Source organism: Lissotriton vulgaris, chromosome 12, assembly GCF_964263255.1.
Source record: "Lissotriton vulgaris chromosome 12, aLisVul1.2, whole genome shotgun sequence".
Lineage (NCBI taxonomy): Eukaryota > Metazoa > Chordata > Amphibia > Caudata > Salamandridae > Lissotriton > Lissotriton vulgaris.
The window spans coordinates 502,672,952-502,691,455 of record NC_141700.1 but is presented as its reverse complement, the minus strand read 5'-3'; the positions used below and the strand labels follow the sequence as shown (position 1 = coordinate 502,691,455).

General features: G+C 45.6%; 1 protein-coding gene across 2 annotated transcripts in view; it reads right to left on the bottom strand.

Moving 5' to 3' along the window:
- CENPT (centromere protein T) overlaps positions 1-18,504 on the bottom strand; it is a 1,372,670-nt gene that overhangs the window by 1,284,562 nt on the left and 69,604 nt on the right. For both annotated transcript variants that reach the window (XM_086945259.1, XM_086945260.1), the window contains exon 2: positions 2,125-2,236. In XM_086945259.1, the coding sequence (XP_086801385.1) occupies positions 2,125-2,228 (104 nt within the window). In that variant the 5' untranslated portion in view covers positions 2,229-2,236. The remainder of the gene's footprint in view (positions 1-2,124; positions 2,237-18,504) is intronic.

Here is an 18,504-nt window from a genome sequence, read left to right as displayed (position 1 = left end):
AGAACGCATGTGTTAGTGTGGGCGTGCAAAACATTCTACTGACAGAAACTGGACATATTGAGTCTTTTCCTGGCACATAACTGGGCATACAGAGTATATGGTCTGTCAGTCAATCAGTATGCACGCAGTATGACCTGAAAAGTGATAGGACTGCAACATACATTTGCAGGCTTAAAGTTAAAATCACTAATATTTAAGGAAACACACTGTGACCAATCATTTGACACCTCTATGGTCATAATTACTCATAACTGCCACCTATTAAGTTGGGGAACTTTTTCCATCTTGGAAACATGCACTAAGGACTTCTACTAAAGAGAATATCCCTCATTCTAGTTTAGCGTTAATATGTGCTGGCCCCTAATCCATGTACTGTTGTAGAACCTATTGCGCCTTTTAGCTTTTTCGTGATAACTGTACAGGAAAATGCATGATTTTGCCTTATTTTTTCTAAAGAAGAAAATTTACTGAGGGATAACTGCCGTCACACCACCCTGGAGTATGTCAATGAAATTCGGTCCAGGTATTACGCCCCACCTTTTTCAAATATCACCAGCCGCCACTGGCAATCAGCTTATCCCCAGGGAAACAACATGCACTGCCTTTCGCTAGCAAGGAAATGTCCAGTCCATGATAACGTTGTTCACAAGCCACTTGCCGCTGCTACAAGCTTATCTATGGCAAAGAGACACCAAGTTTTAGGCAACCAATATTGCTGTGTATAAACCCAAGGAGGAGCCCGTCGTACTGCTATCACTGTGCTATACTGCTATCGCTGTGTTATACTGCCCATTCTTAGACATCAGCGGAAAAATATGCTCCACAGGACTAGCCAACAGTATTACCTCAGCAATTACGGGTAGGGTAATTCAGTCAATCACTGCTAATATTTCTTCCAAATACTATTTTTGCTTGAAACAATTCCAGAATATATGTTCACAGCTCACTATCAGAAAAGAAAGTGGTTATAAGTCAATTCTATCCCTGCTGGTATTTCCGTGGTGTACTTAAAGTAACATTAAAGGCTTTGCATTATTACATACCATTGTTATTATATATGCATTTCCTCCCTTATCATCAGACAATCTTTTATGCCACAATTATAATGTGGTATGGTAGGGTGGAACACCTAAACAGTGGTGTATGGGGCCTAAGATGTGATGTTAGTAGTGTTATTTGGGTTGTTTTCAAGCCAGAAACAAGCTCATCTACATGCATTTGGAGGTTTACTAGATACCACTTGAGAAGCCAGGGTGCTCTAAACATTTTAAACAAGAGGTAGGATATGGGTATTCCTCCAGGGACATCAAGGATACCGAACATGTGCAACATTTAGCTGTCCTGGCACTGATTTTTTTTTGTCTGCAGTTGAAGGGGAAAAAAAGCAACTGGATGCAGGATGGAGTAGCGCCTACCATTTATACCCATATTTCTAGAACACGTTCTTATCTACATCCATTAATGAGGAGAGGGCTTGCCTTATATATGATGTGGCGGTTTCCATGCCACTCATAGCTCTAAACATAAGCTAGCTATCATCGAGGAGCAGGTTTAATTCCAAGTATTCTTAACTCTTGGATTGGGTCAACACCACCTTTTTCAGGATCGTGCTGTGGAGGGAGAAGGTATAGATGGCCCTGTAATCAATCTGATCTTGGGGGTCCCCCTTTTGGGTATTTTCAGAATTGGAGGCAGACAAAAGCATTCTTTAAAAGATAAGGAATGCCCAAATCAGAAGGTGGCATTCCATTTTATTTGTAATTTGTAGTGCAGTGCAGTGAAAGAGAAGGGAGGAGCTGTTTGAGTGATCCTATATGCTTCCAGGTAAACAAAGATATTGATAGGCCAAGTTGGAGAGTGACTGCAGACAATTGGATATAGCATACATTTCAAAATGACATACCTAAAATTGATACTGTAATTGCCTTTTTGTTTTACACCTACTGTCCAACGTTTTGCCAAGCTAATGGTAGAGCACTTATCAAGTTGTTCACAAACCTGAATGAAGAGGAAGCCCTACCCAAGAATTAAGACAATTTTGGCAAGAGAAAGTCCCATTCATGTCTTAAGTGATCGGTGCAAACATATTGCAACAATAAAATAAACATTGAAATTACTTCTTACCGACTTCTGGTGGCCGGTCTGACGACAGACACATTTGCATCTGTATCCATCACCTTCTTGATCAATGTGTGAAATGTTAAGTCTTCGGTTGAAGTATCTGCCATTTTTTAACCTTTGGAAGACATTACATTTGGGAATTAGAGAGACTTAGATTTGTAACAAAGACATACGAAGTCACACAAAGACCATTCCACTCAGACGGTAGTCCAAAACAAGCATTGGCAAAGCCAATAAGTTTCGATTACATGAGCCATTGGGTTTTCCAATATGTTTTCGCAATGTTGTACACCACAGTGGCTGATGTTTAGCATGGTTAAAAGTTAATGGGTAAATGAAAGTGGAGTGTTATGGAGTGCAATACAGTAGAGCTGAGTGGTGTGGAGAGGAGTGAATTGGAGTGCCATGAAGTAGCGTACAGTGTTGTGGGGTAGGTATCTTGGAGGGAGTAGAGTGTCGTAGAGTGGAAGGGTGTAGAGTTGAATGACGTAGAGTTGAGTACAGTGTCAGAGTTGAGTAGAGTGTGGTGGAGTGGCACAGACGGTCGTGGAGTGGTGTAGATTGTAGTGGCCTAGAGGGTGTTGCATAGTGTTGTAGAGTAAAGTGGCATAAAGCAGAGAATATTGTGAGAGGGGAGTGGCATGGAGTGGGTAAAGTGGCATGGCGTGGCAGAGAGAGTTGCGTAGAGCGCAGTAGGGTCATAGAATGGCCTACAAGGGAGTAGAGATTATGGAAATGCCCTAATGGAAGTGGCTGATTTTCTCCTGTATGGACTAGAAGTAGTTCAGAACATCACAGTCAGTCTTGTATTCAAACTTCCGCCTTGCACATCTTCTGAACCTATGCTTAGATCACTGAAATGGCTTTCTATTAGGAAGCAAGTGATTTGTAAGCTTCTGTGCCTGGTACATAGATCTCTTTCATATCTTCAAAACAAGCTCTCAATCTATCGGACCACCAGAAATTTGAGATCTAAGGATCAATTCTTGCTCTGCCCACGCCTTATTTGCAGTCAGACATGGCAGTCGATCCTTCTCATACCTGGACTCTTTACTGTGGAGCAGGCTTCCGCCTCACATTTGCGTCTGCTCTGATTTGGTCTACTTCAAAAAGATACTTAAAACCTGGCTCTTATGACCATATTTCTTTTTTTCCTTTCTCCTCCAGGAGTGAGCTTCAGCCTCAAGATGCCTCTGTGGGGGCAATTCGCTGCGCTACATTAAATTCCAATAACATAACAGAGTGCTGTAGAGTAGAGTTACATAGAGCATTGGAGCAGAGTTTAATGGAGTAGATCATCATATAGTGGAGTATTGTGTCGTAGAGTTGAGTAGAGGAGGCTAGAGTGAAGTGGCATAAAGTACAGTGGTGCAGAGTAGGTTGGCGTTGATTGCAGAGGGATAGGGTAGAGTGGTTCAGAGTAGACTGCAGTGGCTCAGAGTGCAATGGCGTGGAGTAGTGCACAGTGGAGTGCAATAGCATAGATGGGAGTGGTGCAGGGCAAAGGTGTAGAGTGGCATAGATGGGAATGGTGCAGGGTAAAGTGGAGTGGTGCGGGGTAGATGTGCGGGGTAGAGGAGTGGTGCGAGGTAGATGAGAGTGGTGCGGGCTATAGTGGAGTGGTGCGGGCTAGAGTGGAGTGGTGCGGGCTAGAGTGGAGTGGTGCGAGGTAGAGTGGAGTGGTGCGGGGTGAAGTGGCATGGTGAGCAGTCATGCACCGGGGACTTTAGCAGCACAGAGTGCAGTCATGCAGAGTGGTGCTGGGTAGAGTGGAGTGGTGCGGGGTAGAGTGGCATGGTGAGCAGATTGGAGTCATGCAGAGTGGAGTGGCACAGAGTGGAGTCATACAGAGTGGAGTGGCACAGAGTACAGTCATGCAGAGTGGAGCGGCACAGAGTGTCGAAAGGCCGTAGAGTGGCGTAGGGTCATAGAGTGGCGCAGGGCCGTGGAGTGGCGCAGGGCCGTGGCGTGGCGCAGGGCCGTAAAGTGGCACAGGGGCCGTAAAGTGGCGCAGGGGCTGTAAAGTGGCACAGGGGCCGTAAAGTGGCACAGGGGCCGTAAAGTGGCACAGGGGCCGTAGAGTGGCGCAGGGGCCGTAGAGTGGCGCAGGGGCCGTAGAGTGGCGCAGGGGCCGTAGAGTGGCGCAGGGGCAGTAGAGTGGCGCAGGGGCAGTAGAGTGGCGCAGGGGCTGTAGAGTGGCGCAGGGGCTGTAGAGTGGCGCAGGGGCCGTAGAGTGGCGCAGGGCCGTAGAGTGGCGCAGGGCCGTAGAGTGGCGCAGGGCCGTAGAGTGGCGCAGGGCCGTAGAGTGGCACAGGGCCGTAGAGTGGCACAGGGGACGTTTCAGTTTCAATTTTAATCTTTATTTCGTTGACTTGCAACATAAAAGATACAGTAAAATACAATAAAATGTCATCACATATAAAACGTACAATTCATTAGGTTTGAGCACATAGTTATAGAAGCGGTATTTAGTCACATTAGGACACATAGATTTACTATTGAATATTTGGCGCAGAAATGAATAAATATGTTAAAAATGTTTAAAAATCACATTAAAAAAACATTAAATTGGTTATAACGACCAAGAATTCAAGAAGACACAAATAGCTAGGCATGATTCATAATTTACAAAATAACTAGGCATAAGTAGCTAGGGATGATTCATAATTCACAAAATATCAGAATGGCAGTTTCCCTTGATTAAAATGGGAGATTTAATTTCCTTCTAGTATAATAAACCGACAGTAAAAATCTACTGATTCCGAACACAAGTACTTGGCTGGTGTCCGTACTTAGGATCCTGCCAGCTTCCCTATGTGAAATGGAACCAATGTTGCGACACAAGGGAACTATCCATCTTTTCCTTGCCTTAGCATAGCTAGGGCAGAAAAATAATATGTGGTAGGTATCCTCCCTTTGGTTGTTGGTACATAAAGTGCAGCAGTCATTGTCTGTCTTCCCCCAGTTATTCTCTGTTACTTTGGATCTCAATGTTCCATATCTAAATTTTAAATACAGAGATTTAGCCAGGGGTGGCTCAATTTCGTCTAAAAATTGTTCAAAGAGTGCCTCATTTTTTACCATAAGGAATTTTTCTGTCAAAGGACCATGTGTTCTTATATACACAGAATCATAACTCACATATGACCAGAAGGACAGTTTAACTATTTTCTTGGAGACTGAATTTAGTGTTTCTGGCTCGTTCCAAAAGTGCATTAGTCCGAGCTTGGCTAGCCAGGTTTTCACATGTTTAAACCACAAGATTTTCCTGTCGCTATCAAGTTCAAGGACCTCTTTCAAGCCATTTTTATAATCTGATAGTTCAACGGTTGTCCATAGCCTGACCCACAATAATACTGGTCTTAATGCTGCGTGGTGGTCTGTATGTTTAAGGTTTAAATCCAGAAATAAGGGGATCAGTGGGGTATTATTAGAGACTTTTAAAAGAGCCCTAATAAACTTATTTTCAAGTACTTCAAAAGTTTTCTTACATGCTGTTCCCCAAATTTCCGCCCCATACAGTGAGGCTGATTGGACCTTATACCTAAAAAGCTCTACTGCTGGGGTGACCGCCTTGTTGACACTTTTACTGTGCCTCTGCAATATAGGAACACAATTCTGTTTAAACACCAGTTTTGATTTCTCTAGTTGTGGGCCCCATCCCATTAAAGAATCTATCAGGACTCCCAGATATGTAAAACTGTGTTCGTAATCTAGTTTTTGCCCATTTAACATTAAATTCCTTTTAAAAGTTTTATGCGGGTTTAGTGCCATGTATTTAGTTTTTTTTATATTGATTTCTAGTCCTTTCTTGATACAATACTGTTGGAACCTGTCCAGGAGGGTCTGGAGGCCGCGTGGCGTTTGTGAAATTAAGATTGTATCGTCCGCGAAAAGGAGAGACGCAACACGTTCCCCCCCTAATCGTGGCGAATCATTCTCACAATTTTCCATGTAGGTTGCAATATCGTTTACATATAAGGAGAAGAGGGTGGGGGCGAGTACGCATCCCTGGCGTACTCCCCGTTTTATGGGGATTGGGTTTGTAAGTTCCCCATTTGGGCCCCACCTTACTTTGGCATAGTTCTCCTGGTGCAAGCCCATTACAAGTTTTAGCAATTCGCCTGGCAGCCCTTGCCTGTACAGGCTTTCCCAAAGTAGATCGCGCGGAATTAGATCGAATGCTGCTCGCAAATCTACAAAGGTCACATACAAGTGGCCCTTGCGAATAATGACATATTTCCAATATAGGCAGCATAGCCTAAATACCTGGTCAATTGTACTTGTTTTTTTCCTAAATCCCGCCTGATATTTGGATAAAACTGCCTCATCCTCTAGCCATGAGTTTACTCGATTTAAAATATGTCTAGCATAAATCTTCTGCGTTATATCTAAAAGACTAATGGGGCGATAATTGGCTGGGTCGCCACGGTCCCCTTTTTTAAAAATAGTAATAATTTCTGCGCCATTCCACGTGTCCGGAATGTGGTCACTGGATGCAACTATATTAAATAGATGGTTCAAATAGGGTGCCCAAACCTCTACATTACACAGATAGAGATCTCCTGGAATTTTATCTAATCCAGGCGCCTTACCTTTCTTTACCATGGCAATTGCTATCTCTGTCTCATGTATATTAAACACTACCGGAGGGGTGTTAGCTGGTATGGTGATAGTGGGTGTGTTTGTTGCGGCCTCATCAATAGAGGTTTTAGCCTCATATAATGATGTGAAATGTTTGACCCAGGTATCCTCATCCAAGTATACCTCCCTAGAGCCCTTCTCGCGATTATTTCCCTTAGCTGCTATTTCCCAAAATTGCCTCTGGTCCTTGTTTTTAGCGGCTGTTAGCATGTTGAGCCATAATTCCTCATCCCAAGAGGATTTTGCTCCTGCTATGATTTTATTGTAGGCCTTCCTTTTATCTCTAATTGCTAGTGGACCCTCCCTTTTAACTGCATCAATCAGTGCAGTTTTGGCGAGGCGGCATTCCCTGTTATACCAAGGTTTACCCTTAACTTTTGCATTGGTCGAGCCTACACCTTTTTTTGGGATTTTTGTAAGAAGTACTAGTAATTTGGTGAAAAGGGATTTATGCAGTTCTATGAAATCTTTGGGATCACCACTATTCGGACAGTATAAGTTTAAAGTGTCTGCGAAAGTGCTATATATGTTGGCTAGTAGATCCTCCTTTTCCAATACATAGGCCCATTTGACCGCCTTACGATTATTACTAAGGACAATATTATCCTTACTGGGTAAGTGTGCTACTCTACAGCCTGCCTCACTGGCTCCCGACCCCTTTAGGATACTTTGTTGGAAACTTGTTTCCAAAGGGAAGTGGTCACTTTCATATCTCTTTTTAACCTTTAGGTCTTCTGTGAGAGGCCACAAATCGAGAGAGACTATGACATAATCTAATTTGCTCTCATACTCATGTCTCTTGAAAGTAGGAGCTTTTGGGCTGTCTGATGGCATACGCCCATTACACGCTCTCAGGCCATGGGCAGTCAACAATCTTGTAATCTGCAAAGCCAATGTAGTGCCAGCCACCATACTATTTTCATTCAGGACTGGTATTCCATTGGCAGTGTCCTCATCTTCGAACAATTGTGCTATATCTTTAATTGGTTCGAAGTTGCAGTTCAAATCCCCGCATAGAATGACACTTGCACCTATTCTTATTGCATCCATAAATAAGTCTAACTTCCCTATACACAATGATTCCTTATGGGAAGGTTGAGGGCTATTATATATATTGAAGAGGTGGATCACCCTATTATCTGCTGTAGTTATTTCCAAGCCCAAAATATCTGGGGAGTCAGTTTTAAGCATTTTTATGCCTACTTTAATAGATACACTGATCCAGATTAGTAGACCTCCAGATGCACGACCTCTGGTAGAAGGAACAGCCTCCACTTGGTAAGTTTTATAACCAACCCTGTGCATCTGTACTATAGCCCAGGTCTCTTGTAACACGCAGATATCAAAAGTATTCATATATTCATTCCAGTCGGGATCACATAGTTTTGCACGCACCCCAGCTATATTCCATGAAACAAGTTTGAGCAGGGGGAGTCCCTTGTATGAGTTATAAAGCGCAACAGGTGGGGCAGCATACAGATTGTTAGCGTCTTCATCCTTACTTAAACCATCAACAAGCAACCCCACCATAGAACCACTAGTCACTTTTTCTTCATTCCCATTTCCTCTTACAACATTTATACTTTCTAGCCTTGTAGCAGGTATAAGCAACGAAGATCCCTCTTTTCTACCAAGAGTCATTGTGGGTAGAGTTACATGCAAACTACTGTTATCATCATCATCAGATGGAACAATGCTTGGTCCTGTCTTAAAACAACCAACACCCTTTTCTTTATTGGCTGGTAGTGGCAAGGTTTTCTCCCCGTGGCAGGTAGGCAGCAAGGTTGTCTCCACGCTCCACCGAGGTGGCTCCCCGATTAAGTAGCGCCTCCGGGCGCGCAGCGTCAGGAAGTGGCCAGCCGGAAGTCACCGCACTGCCCTCTGGGAGCTGTAGTCTCCAGCCGCCGCGATGGCGTGGAGCGGCGAGACCACAGCGTCAGGGCCCCAGGTGCGGTATGGCGTCCGGTCGGCAAGATGGCAAGATGGTCTCCCAGCGTCTCCCTGTGGCTGGTAGTGGCAAGGTTTTCTCCCCGTGGCAGGTAGGCAGCAAGGTTGTCTCCACGCTCCACCGAGGTGGCTCCCCGATTAAGTAGCGCCTCCGGGCGCGCAGCGTCAGGAAGTGGCCAGCCGGAAGTCACCGCACTGCCCTCTGGGAGCTGTAGTCTCCAGCCGCCGCGATGGCGTGGAGCGGCGAGACCACAGCGTCAGGGCCCCAGGTGCGGTATGGCGTCCGGTCGGCAAGATGGCAAGATGGTCTCCCAGCGTCTCCCTGTGGCTGGTAGTGGCAAGGTTTTCTCCCCGTGGCAGGTAGGCAGCAAGGTTGTCTCCACGCTCCACCGAGGTGGCTCCCCGATTAAGTAGCGCCTCCGGGCGCGCAGCGTCAGGAAGTGGCCAGCCGGAAGTCACCGCACTGCCCTCTGGGAGCTGTAGTCTCCAGCCGCCGCGATGGCGTGGAGCGGCGAGACCACAGCGTCAGGGCCCCAGGTGCGGTATGGCGTCCGGTCGGCAAGATGGCAAGATGGTCTCCCAGCGTCTCCCTGTGGCTGGTAGTGGCAAGGTTTTCTCCCCGTGGCAGGTAGGCAGCAAGGTTGTCTCCACAGGGGACGTAAATTGGTGCAGGGTCGTAGAGTGGTGCAGAGAGCATTAATGTACATTGGTACAGAATTGAATAGAGTGGCATAGAGTGCAGTGACGCAGAGCCCAATGGAGTAGAACGATGAAGCATGCATTGTCAGAGTAGAAAGAATGGCGTACATCACAGTGGTGCAAATTAGCTGGCGTAGGAGCACTGGCCTATGGTGCACTGTTTTTGAGTAAAGTTGTGTGGATTGCAGTGGTTCGGAGTACAGTGGCAATAGTGTGCAGTGGCATAGAGTAGAATGTTGCAGCGTAGAGTGAAGTGGCGCAGGTGGAGTGGAGTTGTATAGAGTAGTGGCGTAGAGCTGAGTGGTGTGGAGTGCAGTGGCGAAGAGTGCAGCTGTGCATAGTAGAGTGGTTAGAGTGCACTGGTATTGAGTAGAGTGGTGCAGACTAGAAAGGCATTGAGTGAAGTGGCGTAGAGTGCAGTAGGGTGGTGTAAAGTGCAGTGGCATAGAGCAGAGTCAGTGGCACAGAGCAGAGTGGCAGAATGTGCAGTGACAGGGTTCAGAGACAGGGTGCAGTGGTGTAGAGTGCAGTTAAACAGAGTATAATGTCGTACTGTGCCGAGGTGCAGAGTAGATAGGCATAGAGTGCAGTGGCATACACTGTAATGGTTTTGAGTGCAGTGACGGAGAGTGCAATGAGGCAGAATGAAATGGCGCACAGTGGAATAGAGTGACATTGTTCGAGATTAAAGAGGTGTAGAGTGCAGTTGTGTAGAGTGTTGTTGAGTGCAGTGGTGCACAGTAGATTAAAGTGGCTTAGAGTCAATTGTCATTGAGGGAAGCGATGCAGAGTTCAGTGGTGTAGAGTTCAGCGGTGTGTGGCAGAGAGAGCAGTGTTGCAGAATATACTGTCGAAGAATGCAATGGCGTAGAATAGAGTGGTGTACAGGGCAGTGCCGCAGAATAGAGTGGCATAGAGTGCAGTGGCAGACTTCAAAGGTGTAGAGTGCAGTGGTGTACAGTATAGTGCCGCAGAGTGCAGTAGTGCAGAGTAGGCTGGCATGGAGTGCATTGGTTTTGAGTAAAGTAGTGTAGAGTACATTGGCATAGATAGCAGTGGTGTAGAGTGGTGCAGAGAGGAGTGGTGCCTAGTACAGTGGAGCAAAGTAGATTTTTTCAGAGTAGCGCCTAATGGTGCAGAGTAGTGACATAGTACATAAATGGAGTGATCCCAGTCTTACAATTAAAAAAAAACCACGTAATTAAATGCCAGTTGGCATTAATTCTAATCACGCAACACAATAAAGCGTTAAATATTATTTAATCATATTGAGCCTCAGAATAAATCTGGGACAGCGTATTATAATAAGTGCCCCACGAAGTGGGGGAACGAAAGGGGAAATAGTAGGGCGCGCTTTGTGAGGATTGGGGGAGTGAAAGAGAAAAGGTAGTGACATCAAATACATTACAATTAGAGCTGGCTTCACTTGGCTGTACAATAATCATGGAGACATGTAAAAAGCCATTGTTTGCAATACACTATCACAGTGAAGCAAGCACTGTTGATCAAACTGGCATAGGGCAGTGATACAGTCCACGTTTAGACCCCAAAAGGTAAGTAGGCCGTTTGGGACTTACACCGGGGTCTTCCTCAGGACTAAGCAGGGAGCACCAGAGTCCAACCTTTACTGAATGGAGGATTTAAATGTTGATGGGCTTCTAGGGCTCCGAAATGACATAGAAACGGAGCGATGTCACTTATAACATGTAGTGGGGGAATCCTCCTCACATACACTACTTGTGTCAGGGAATTAATGTAGAAATCTGCTAAGGCCCAGTGGTTCCATAATTACTGAAAAGGAAATACAAAATCTCTTCCTTATTCCTATTCAAGAGTTACCAAATATTCGTTAATGCGTCCGTCTCCTGGAAAAATGGCATAGAGCGCACTGGTGTACAGCGGAGTGGTACAGAGCAGAAAGCACTGACGTAGAGTGCAGTATATAGTGCAGTGTTGCCGAGTAGGGTGGTGCAGAAAGGAGTGTTGCCAAGTGCAGTGGTGAAGAGTGCAGTGGTGCGTAGTAGAGTAGTGTGAGGTACACTCCATTGGTATAGAGTGGAGCGGGGTGGAGTGGTACAGAGAAGAGTGCAATGATGCAGTGTGGAGAGGTGTAGAATACACTGCCATTACAGGCAACATATCTTCAATTGAAATCACTATTATTTTTACACTCAGATACACTTTTACTGATAAGAGTATACAGAGCATAAACAATATGTGGAAATGTCATCACCCAATATACTGATTTAATTGTCAGCATAGTTCATTTACATACATGTAAATGTTGTTGTGCGCTAGGAAAAACAATAACATTGTAAAGCCTTCCTCAAGCAGACCCAGTAGAGAGCATAATTGTTACATAAATCCTGTCACTTTGATGTCAGAGAAAGAAAAATAAACAACAAGCTCCCTGGAGGACACAGTCTAACATTTGACCTGTGTCTGAATGAACAGCAAATGTGTCAAAATAAGAATAAGATTTAAAGGCAGGTTGACTGAAAACGAGTTTGGGGAAGAATACATAAAACAATTAACGGGCAACAGGAGGGACGAACCCGAGCTGGACAGCCTAAAACAAAGGCAGCAAATAGAAAGGCAGAAAATATGAGTTGCAACCCGCGAAGCCAATGGTAAGCGACGGGCAGAACCCAATCCTAGGCCAACTTTCTGAATGTCCCCTAGGCGTCTTTTGCAAACCAGACATCTGTGCTCCCAAGTAGACTGCGACCTGAAAAGAAGCACCCTGAGTTAATTCAAATACAGCTACTCAGGCAGAATCACTTATTAAACCACTACTTGCATTTTGGAAAATTTGGAGTAATAACAGGAAAGAAAAGAAGTCTACATTAATTTATTGGGCAGGAATTACAAGGGGCAACTTGCACACATTTCGTTGCCATTGAACTTTGTACAACTAAATTGCCAGGAGCACACATAAGACACGAAACCTAACTTTCCCAGAAACAAAGACGCTGAGCAATGAAAAAAAATAAACAACTATCATGGATAGGGATTTCAGAAACCCGCTATTTGTTCTCTATGTAGGTGGACAGGTCAGTGAGGTCTATCACTGGTAGAAGGGCTCAATAAATGAAGAGTGGACCAACACAGGAGTACCAACTGGGGAAAAAGTTATGGTCTCGCTAAGAAGTGGGCTGGACTCAGTTGTACTAAAATCGACTCTTCATGAAGGGGCTCCTGGGTCAGGCAAACTACTTACTCAGCAACTGCATTAACTGTAACACTCTCACAATATATGACTCGTCACATTTCAAAAAGGAGCCCAGCAATTCTTCCCAGTCCTTGCTTTCAGCAGCTTTTGTTTAAGTCATCAGTGCATAATGGTGGCAGAGTACACTACAGAACAGAATAGGAAAATATAAATATCGTCCGCTGATTAAATCCAGGATAAAATCAAAGACAAAACTTCCATCTCTCTTGAAAATTAAGATATGGCATAAAATATACCAGAACAACCCCAGAAGTAAAGCACGCAACGGCAACCCTCCCTATGCGTAAATAGGGACATAAAATTACAAGGTGTCTTGCAACCTCCCACCAGATATTTTGCAACCCACAAATGTGATACACTTCATGGAGTACCACAACAACTTGGTCTATAGGATATGCCACAATTTGAGACACTCTTGGTTCCTTCATTCAAGTTAGACCCAGGTTAACTAGTAGGTCCCACTTCTTTCCTGCAGAACCTTCGGAAAAATATATATTCATACCTGCTATACAAATGGAGTGAGAAATTTAAAAAACTGCATAGCAGAAAATAAATTGGTCAAAAACATGTGCCTCTCCGACCCTTAAATAGGATTTCTGCTAGCCCAATGAGTGTCCCCAGTTTTAGGAGTTCACAGAAAATCTTGGCCAAAAAATGTAGAAACTGAGAAACAAGCGCATAAAATCAAGTGGAACTCCCTAGTAGCCAACAGTGAGGTGTCAATTTAATACCCAACCCTCCACTGGGACTTGGAACTGAACCAGACCAGCAGTTTTCAGTGTTCCGTACTGATCCATACTGGATGTTGTCGGAGGGATGGGCGGAAACAGAAGCGAGGAGGCCTTATAGGATTAATAGTGGGTCTTTTATTTCGGTTGTTCACTTGTCAGTGGCAAGATTCGGGGGGTTGTTTCAACACTAGAGCCCAAAATAATATCATACGGGTTCGTATAATACACAGTTGCTTCTTCACTGTCCTTTCTCTTCTTGGTTTCTTCTAGGTGCTTCTAGGTCTTCAAGGAGGGGTTCCGGGTAGCTTGCAGTGGAGTGCAACAACACACAAGAAAAGAAGCTGTAAGTATGGTTGCTGTACCTAACGCTATTCTTTCACCACACCCAAGTGGAGGAATCTGTGATATAGTGAGTGAGTGAACAAATAAAAGTAAGAGAAAGGAGCATGCATATGCGTACTGTTAATCAGGCTGTCTCAAGTCTCCTTTCTTCCTTGTGTTAGCTTTATATTGGTCTCCTAATAAGTCTTTGGAGACCCCTTTTTGTGGGAGAGTAAAAAGGTGGGGGTGCCTCAAGGCGGCGAGGTAAAGGTGCGCAAAAGACTGCAGAAAGAAGAAGAAAAACAGAAAACTCTCATAAGGACAAACAAAAAATATATATATGCGTGTCCTAGGAAGCAGAGCTCCAATTCACGCCCTTTTGCCTTGACCCGATACCTGCCCTTCGCCCCCTTCTCCCGGGTCACATACTGTGTGATGCCGCAACTCTCCAGAGTTGCGGCAGGCTCCTAGCTTCCTCCGGGAACCCCCACTCCTCGGACCAGATGTCAGGATGCTCCCAGTCCTCAGCGTCTTCAGTGGGGGGGTTTGTATGTTTAGTTAGGTCTTAAGAGGAATGGTTTTGATGTAATGATTTGTTTTAGATGGTGGAAGGCCTGCTTCATTTCTTGAGAGGGCCATTGAAGACGTTTTGCGGTCTGGACGTCTTTTTTTAGTAGGTCGGTTAAAGGAGAGGCTATGTGTGAGAAATGTGGGATAAAGCGGCTGTAATATCCCAACAGTCCTAAGAAGGTTCTGAGGTCTTTCCTGGATTTAGGAAAGGGTTTCTGATTGATGGCGGCAACTTTTTCCTCTTGCGGTTTTATATAGCCTCCTCCCAAGAGGTATCCCAGATGTCTTACTGTTTTTGCAGCCAATTGGCTTTTGGCAGGATTAATAGTTAATCCACTTTCACCCAAAGCCTGGACGCTTTGCGTTAGATGCTTTAGGTGTTCCTTCCAAGAAGCACTATAGATTAAATCATCTATGTAGGCCGCTGCAAAATCCTTAAAAGTTTGTAGTATTATGTTCATTAGTCTTTGAAACGTGGTTGGTGCACCGTGTAACCCAAAGGGCAGTACTTTGAACTGGAATAGGCCTTATGGGGTGGAAAATGCGGTTTTCTCCCTGTCCTGCTTTCTTAATGGCACCTGCCAGTATCCCTTACAGAGGTTCAGACATATTGTGCCTTCCCCAGTCTTTCAATCATTTTATCGACCCTAGGGCAGGGTAGGCATCGAACTGCGAAATTTTGTTTACTTCACGAAAGTCGATGCAGAATCTGGTTGTTCCATCTGGCTTTGGGACTATCACGATCGGGGAGTTTCATTCGCTTTTGGACGGTTCCATAACCCCAAATTCTAACATTTGCGGGATTTCCTTGTCTATTGCTTCCCTTCTGGCTTCTGGGATGTGGTATGTGTGAGAAGTTAGCCTGATATGTGATGTCCACTATTCTAGTGGGCACCCTGTATCAGTCCAAACAACCCTTATGGTGATGGTTGTAAAGTCAACCTTATAGACCAGCTATCCTAGTGGTAGCATGGACAAAGCAGTCATAGGCTAAACTCAAGAGGGCATGTGAAGCCAGCTGTTTTACCATATGTAACCCCTTTAATGTCAAATGAAAGGACACCACACAGGTTATATATAAAATATATGTGTATTTATTTCTAACACAACCCACTCTTTATGAGGTCAGAGGCACAAGCACATAACAAGATACTTAATTATCATACAATAAGTTGCACAATATACAGTAGCACGTCAAACCATATACTAAAATAGTGGTATAAGAACCACGTCACGAACAAAGGACAGGCCTAGAGCATCGCTGGGGCTACACTGTACTACCAAAGGATAGGAAGTAGGAGGCCCACGGGAGCGTGTGCAGTGCCTTTAACACACACAAGTTACCATAGAGTTAGAATGGGAACGAAAGAAATGGAAACTAGTTCTTTTAGGTCACTTCCGGATGGACTAGGAGAAAGCTATTGAAAACTAGGACACTAGGTTAGTTAATACCCACAGGAGCACAGGAGCACTGGAGCACTCTTGTTACCTCACCCACAGGAAGCGGGTGCATATGTGTCAAAGTGTGCCTGGTTTCGTCGCTGAATCCTATGGAGCCTTGAAGAAAGATGCTGCAGGCGACCAGGAGAGAAGTGTCCGGTTGGATCCAAGGGCAGATCGAGGATGAAGAGTACCTGAAAGCAGAGGGGACAGAGTCTGGGTCACTAGCCAGTGACCAGGAAGGAACCAGGAGATGTTGAGAAGCAATCAGGTGATGTTGTGACGCTTGTCTCTACAGCCATGTGGTCCAGGAGGTGTCGACGATGACCAGGAGCTGGGCACGGACTGTCCCACGAAGGATCTCGCTGTCGGCGGTGTCGGCTTCCGGATTGGAGTCAAAAAGCCTTGGCTAAGGCAACCCACGCAGGAATCTAAGATGGCTTCTGGATCAGACCAGCAAGGTCTGATGGGCTTCTCCTTTTTAGGGAAGCAAGGGCCAGTCTGGAGCAACCAGACCAGCTATGTAAATTCAAGGTTTCGTCGTCACAGAGGCCACTAGCCAACGGGCAAGTGACCGGACAGACGCGTCGAGCAGGAAAATGCAAAAGGGCCCTACGCAGCACTCGTGGAGTGTGGAGGGATGATCTTTGGTGCAGATGATGCTCGGGCTGGGGCTTTTCAATCCCCAATGCACAACTTCGAGGGTGCCTCAGAAGTTGCACGGAAAGCAATTAGCAGGCTTTCCAAGATGGCCGGTCCCACGTCTCGCGTCACCTCCACGGGTCTCAGCTTTGCTGTGGCTGTGGATCGGGCTGAAGGAAGTCTGGGTCTCGTCAGGCTCTGTGTTCGGGCTCCGGCGGGAGCGACGACAAAGCAAACCGTTGATCGCTTTGTGGTGCCTGCTTGTGCAGGGTGGTCACTCCTTGACCACAAGGGAGATTCTTCAGTCTTCTATCTTCAAGTAGAACGTCGAAGGTCCAGAGTTTCGTTTCAAATTTCAGTCAGGATAAATCTAAAGTCTCTAGACTCAGCTCCTACCTATATACTAATCTAAGGGGCTGGATTACCTGCTAGGTCCCTCCTATGGGTGGGACCAGGGAAGTGGGTGGTTACACCCCTTTCCCTTTGTCCAGTTTCGCGCCAGAGCTGGGGCTGGAGTGCCCCAGCAACTGGTTTCAACCGGACTATGCATGGGACACCTTGTGTGCCCCAGGCAGTGTCTCATTTCATTCAGCCCTCCCTGCCCCAATGCACTATGGCCTGTCTGGGGTGGTGCTAGCACCTCCCAAGACAGGAAACCTATTGTCCAAGCCTACCTCACTGGAAGGACAACCAGCAGCAGGAGGTCAGACTTGTGTCTGTGGCAGCAGCATCCATTTTGTGATGCTGAGGCTCTGGTTAACTTTAACCGGGTTTACTAGGAACAACATGTCTTCTCCCTCTAGAAGGGTGGAATGCTACCCCCGTGGCCAGAACTGGCGTGGGGGTAGTATTCCAAAGCGTATGACACCTTACACGACATGTTTTGATAAAGCCAAACCAAAGTTAGCATTCAACCGCGAGGATGATAATGCACTTAAGAGTATATGGTATGGCTATATCATAGAACAGCTATATGGACATGGTTCCGAAAGCTGCAGACAGACTCGGCTCATGCTAGAGCCTCATCTCACATAAAACCAAGCACTCTGCCTCCAGGATTGTTAAGGCCTGCCATAGGAGTGACTTATAGGTATATATGTGTCTATATGTAAAGGTAGGTATAGGGATACACCTAAGCAAGGGGTGATTACACGACCTTGCCCAAGCTGAGTAATCAGCCAGTTGTGTCAATGTGAGTGGCCAGCCAGGGGTGGCATAATACATGCTGCAGCCCCTGGTAGGCCTTGGATGCACCTATGCCCTGGGTACCTAAGGTACACTATACAGGGGCTCATAAGGTGACCCAATATCCAACAGTGAGAGCAGATAGTTGACCTGGGATCCTGCTAATCAGGGCCCCAGGCTAAGTCGAAAACTAGCTAAACACTAGGCAAAAAATATGGGGTAACCATAGTCAGGTGTCCACCTTCCTACAGTATGGACGTAGCCTGAATTTTTTTCCAGGGAGAGTATGGATTTCACGCTCTATGATTCTTGCTCTGCCCGGGAGTAAGGAAAAAACTGCTTGTAATGGTTATAGGATATCCAGCAAATCCTGTTTTAGTCAGTCAGGCAGTTCTGTGTCAATGCTTTGTTCTGCCAAAGAGAAGGAGCTAGTCCCCATCAAAACAGGTAGAGTACCTTCAAATTTGTTTAGCCGATTAATGGGATAGATCTGAGTGCTTTTCCTGTGAGGGTCCATTTCTAGTTTGTACATTACCGGAGTTACCCTTGCTATAATTTTGTATGGTCCATGCCACTGACCTAACAGCTTCTGCTCTGTGGTGGGCATCATAATAAGGACCATGACTACTACCTCTAGGGTCCATGCTTTCGCCTTCTTATCATATTGGTTTTTCTGGGATGACTGTGCTTGTTCCATATTAGCTCGTACGATTGCTTTCACTTGGTTAAGATGGGTTTGTAAACTAGTTGGGTGATCTAAGTGTCCCAAGCCTGAACGTAACCTCAGGATCGAACCGATGCTCGAAAGGGGTCCATCTCTCAACAGCCCCAAGTCTGGATATGTACACACACACACACACACACAGACTAAAGGGTGGTTAAGCGGGGGAAGGGAAGAATGGGGACAGCAGGGAGGGAAACCTGTAACGAGGCACAAAAGAGGTAATTACTACTCGTTCTGAAACACCTCCC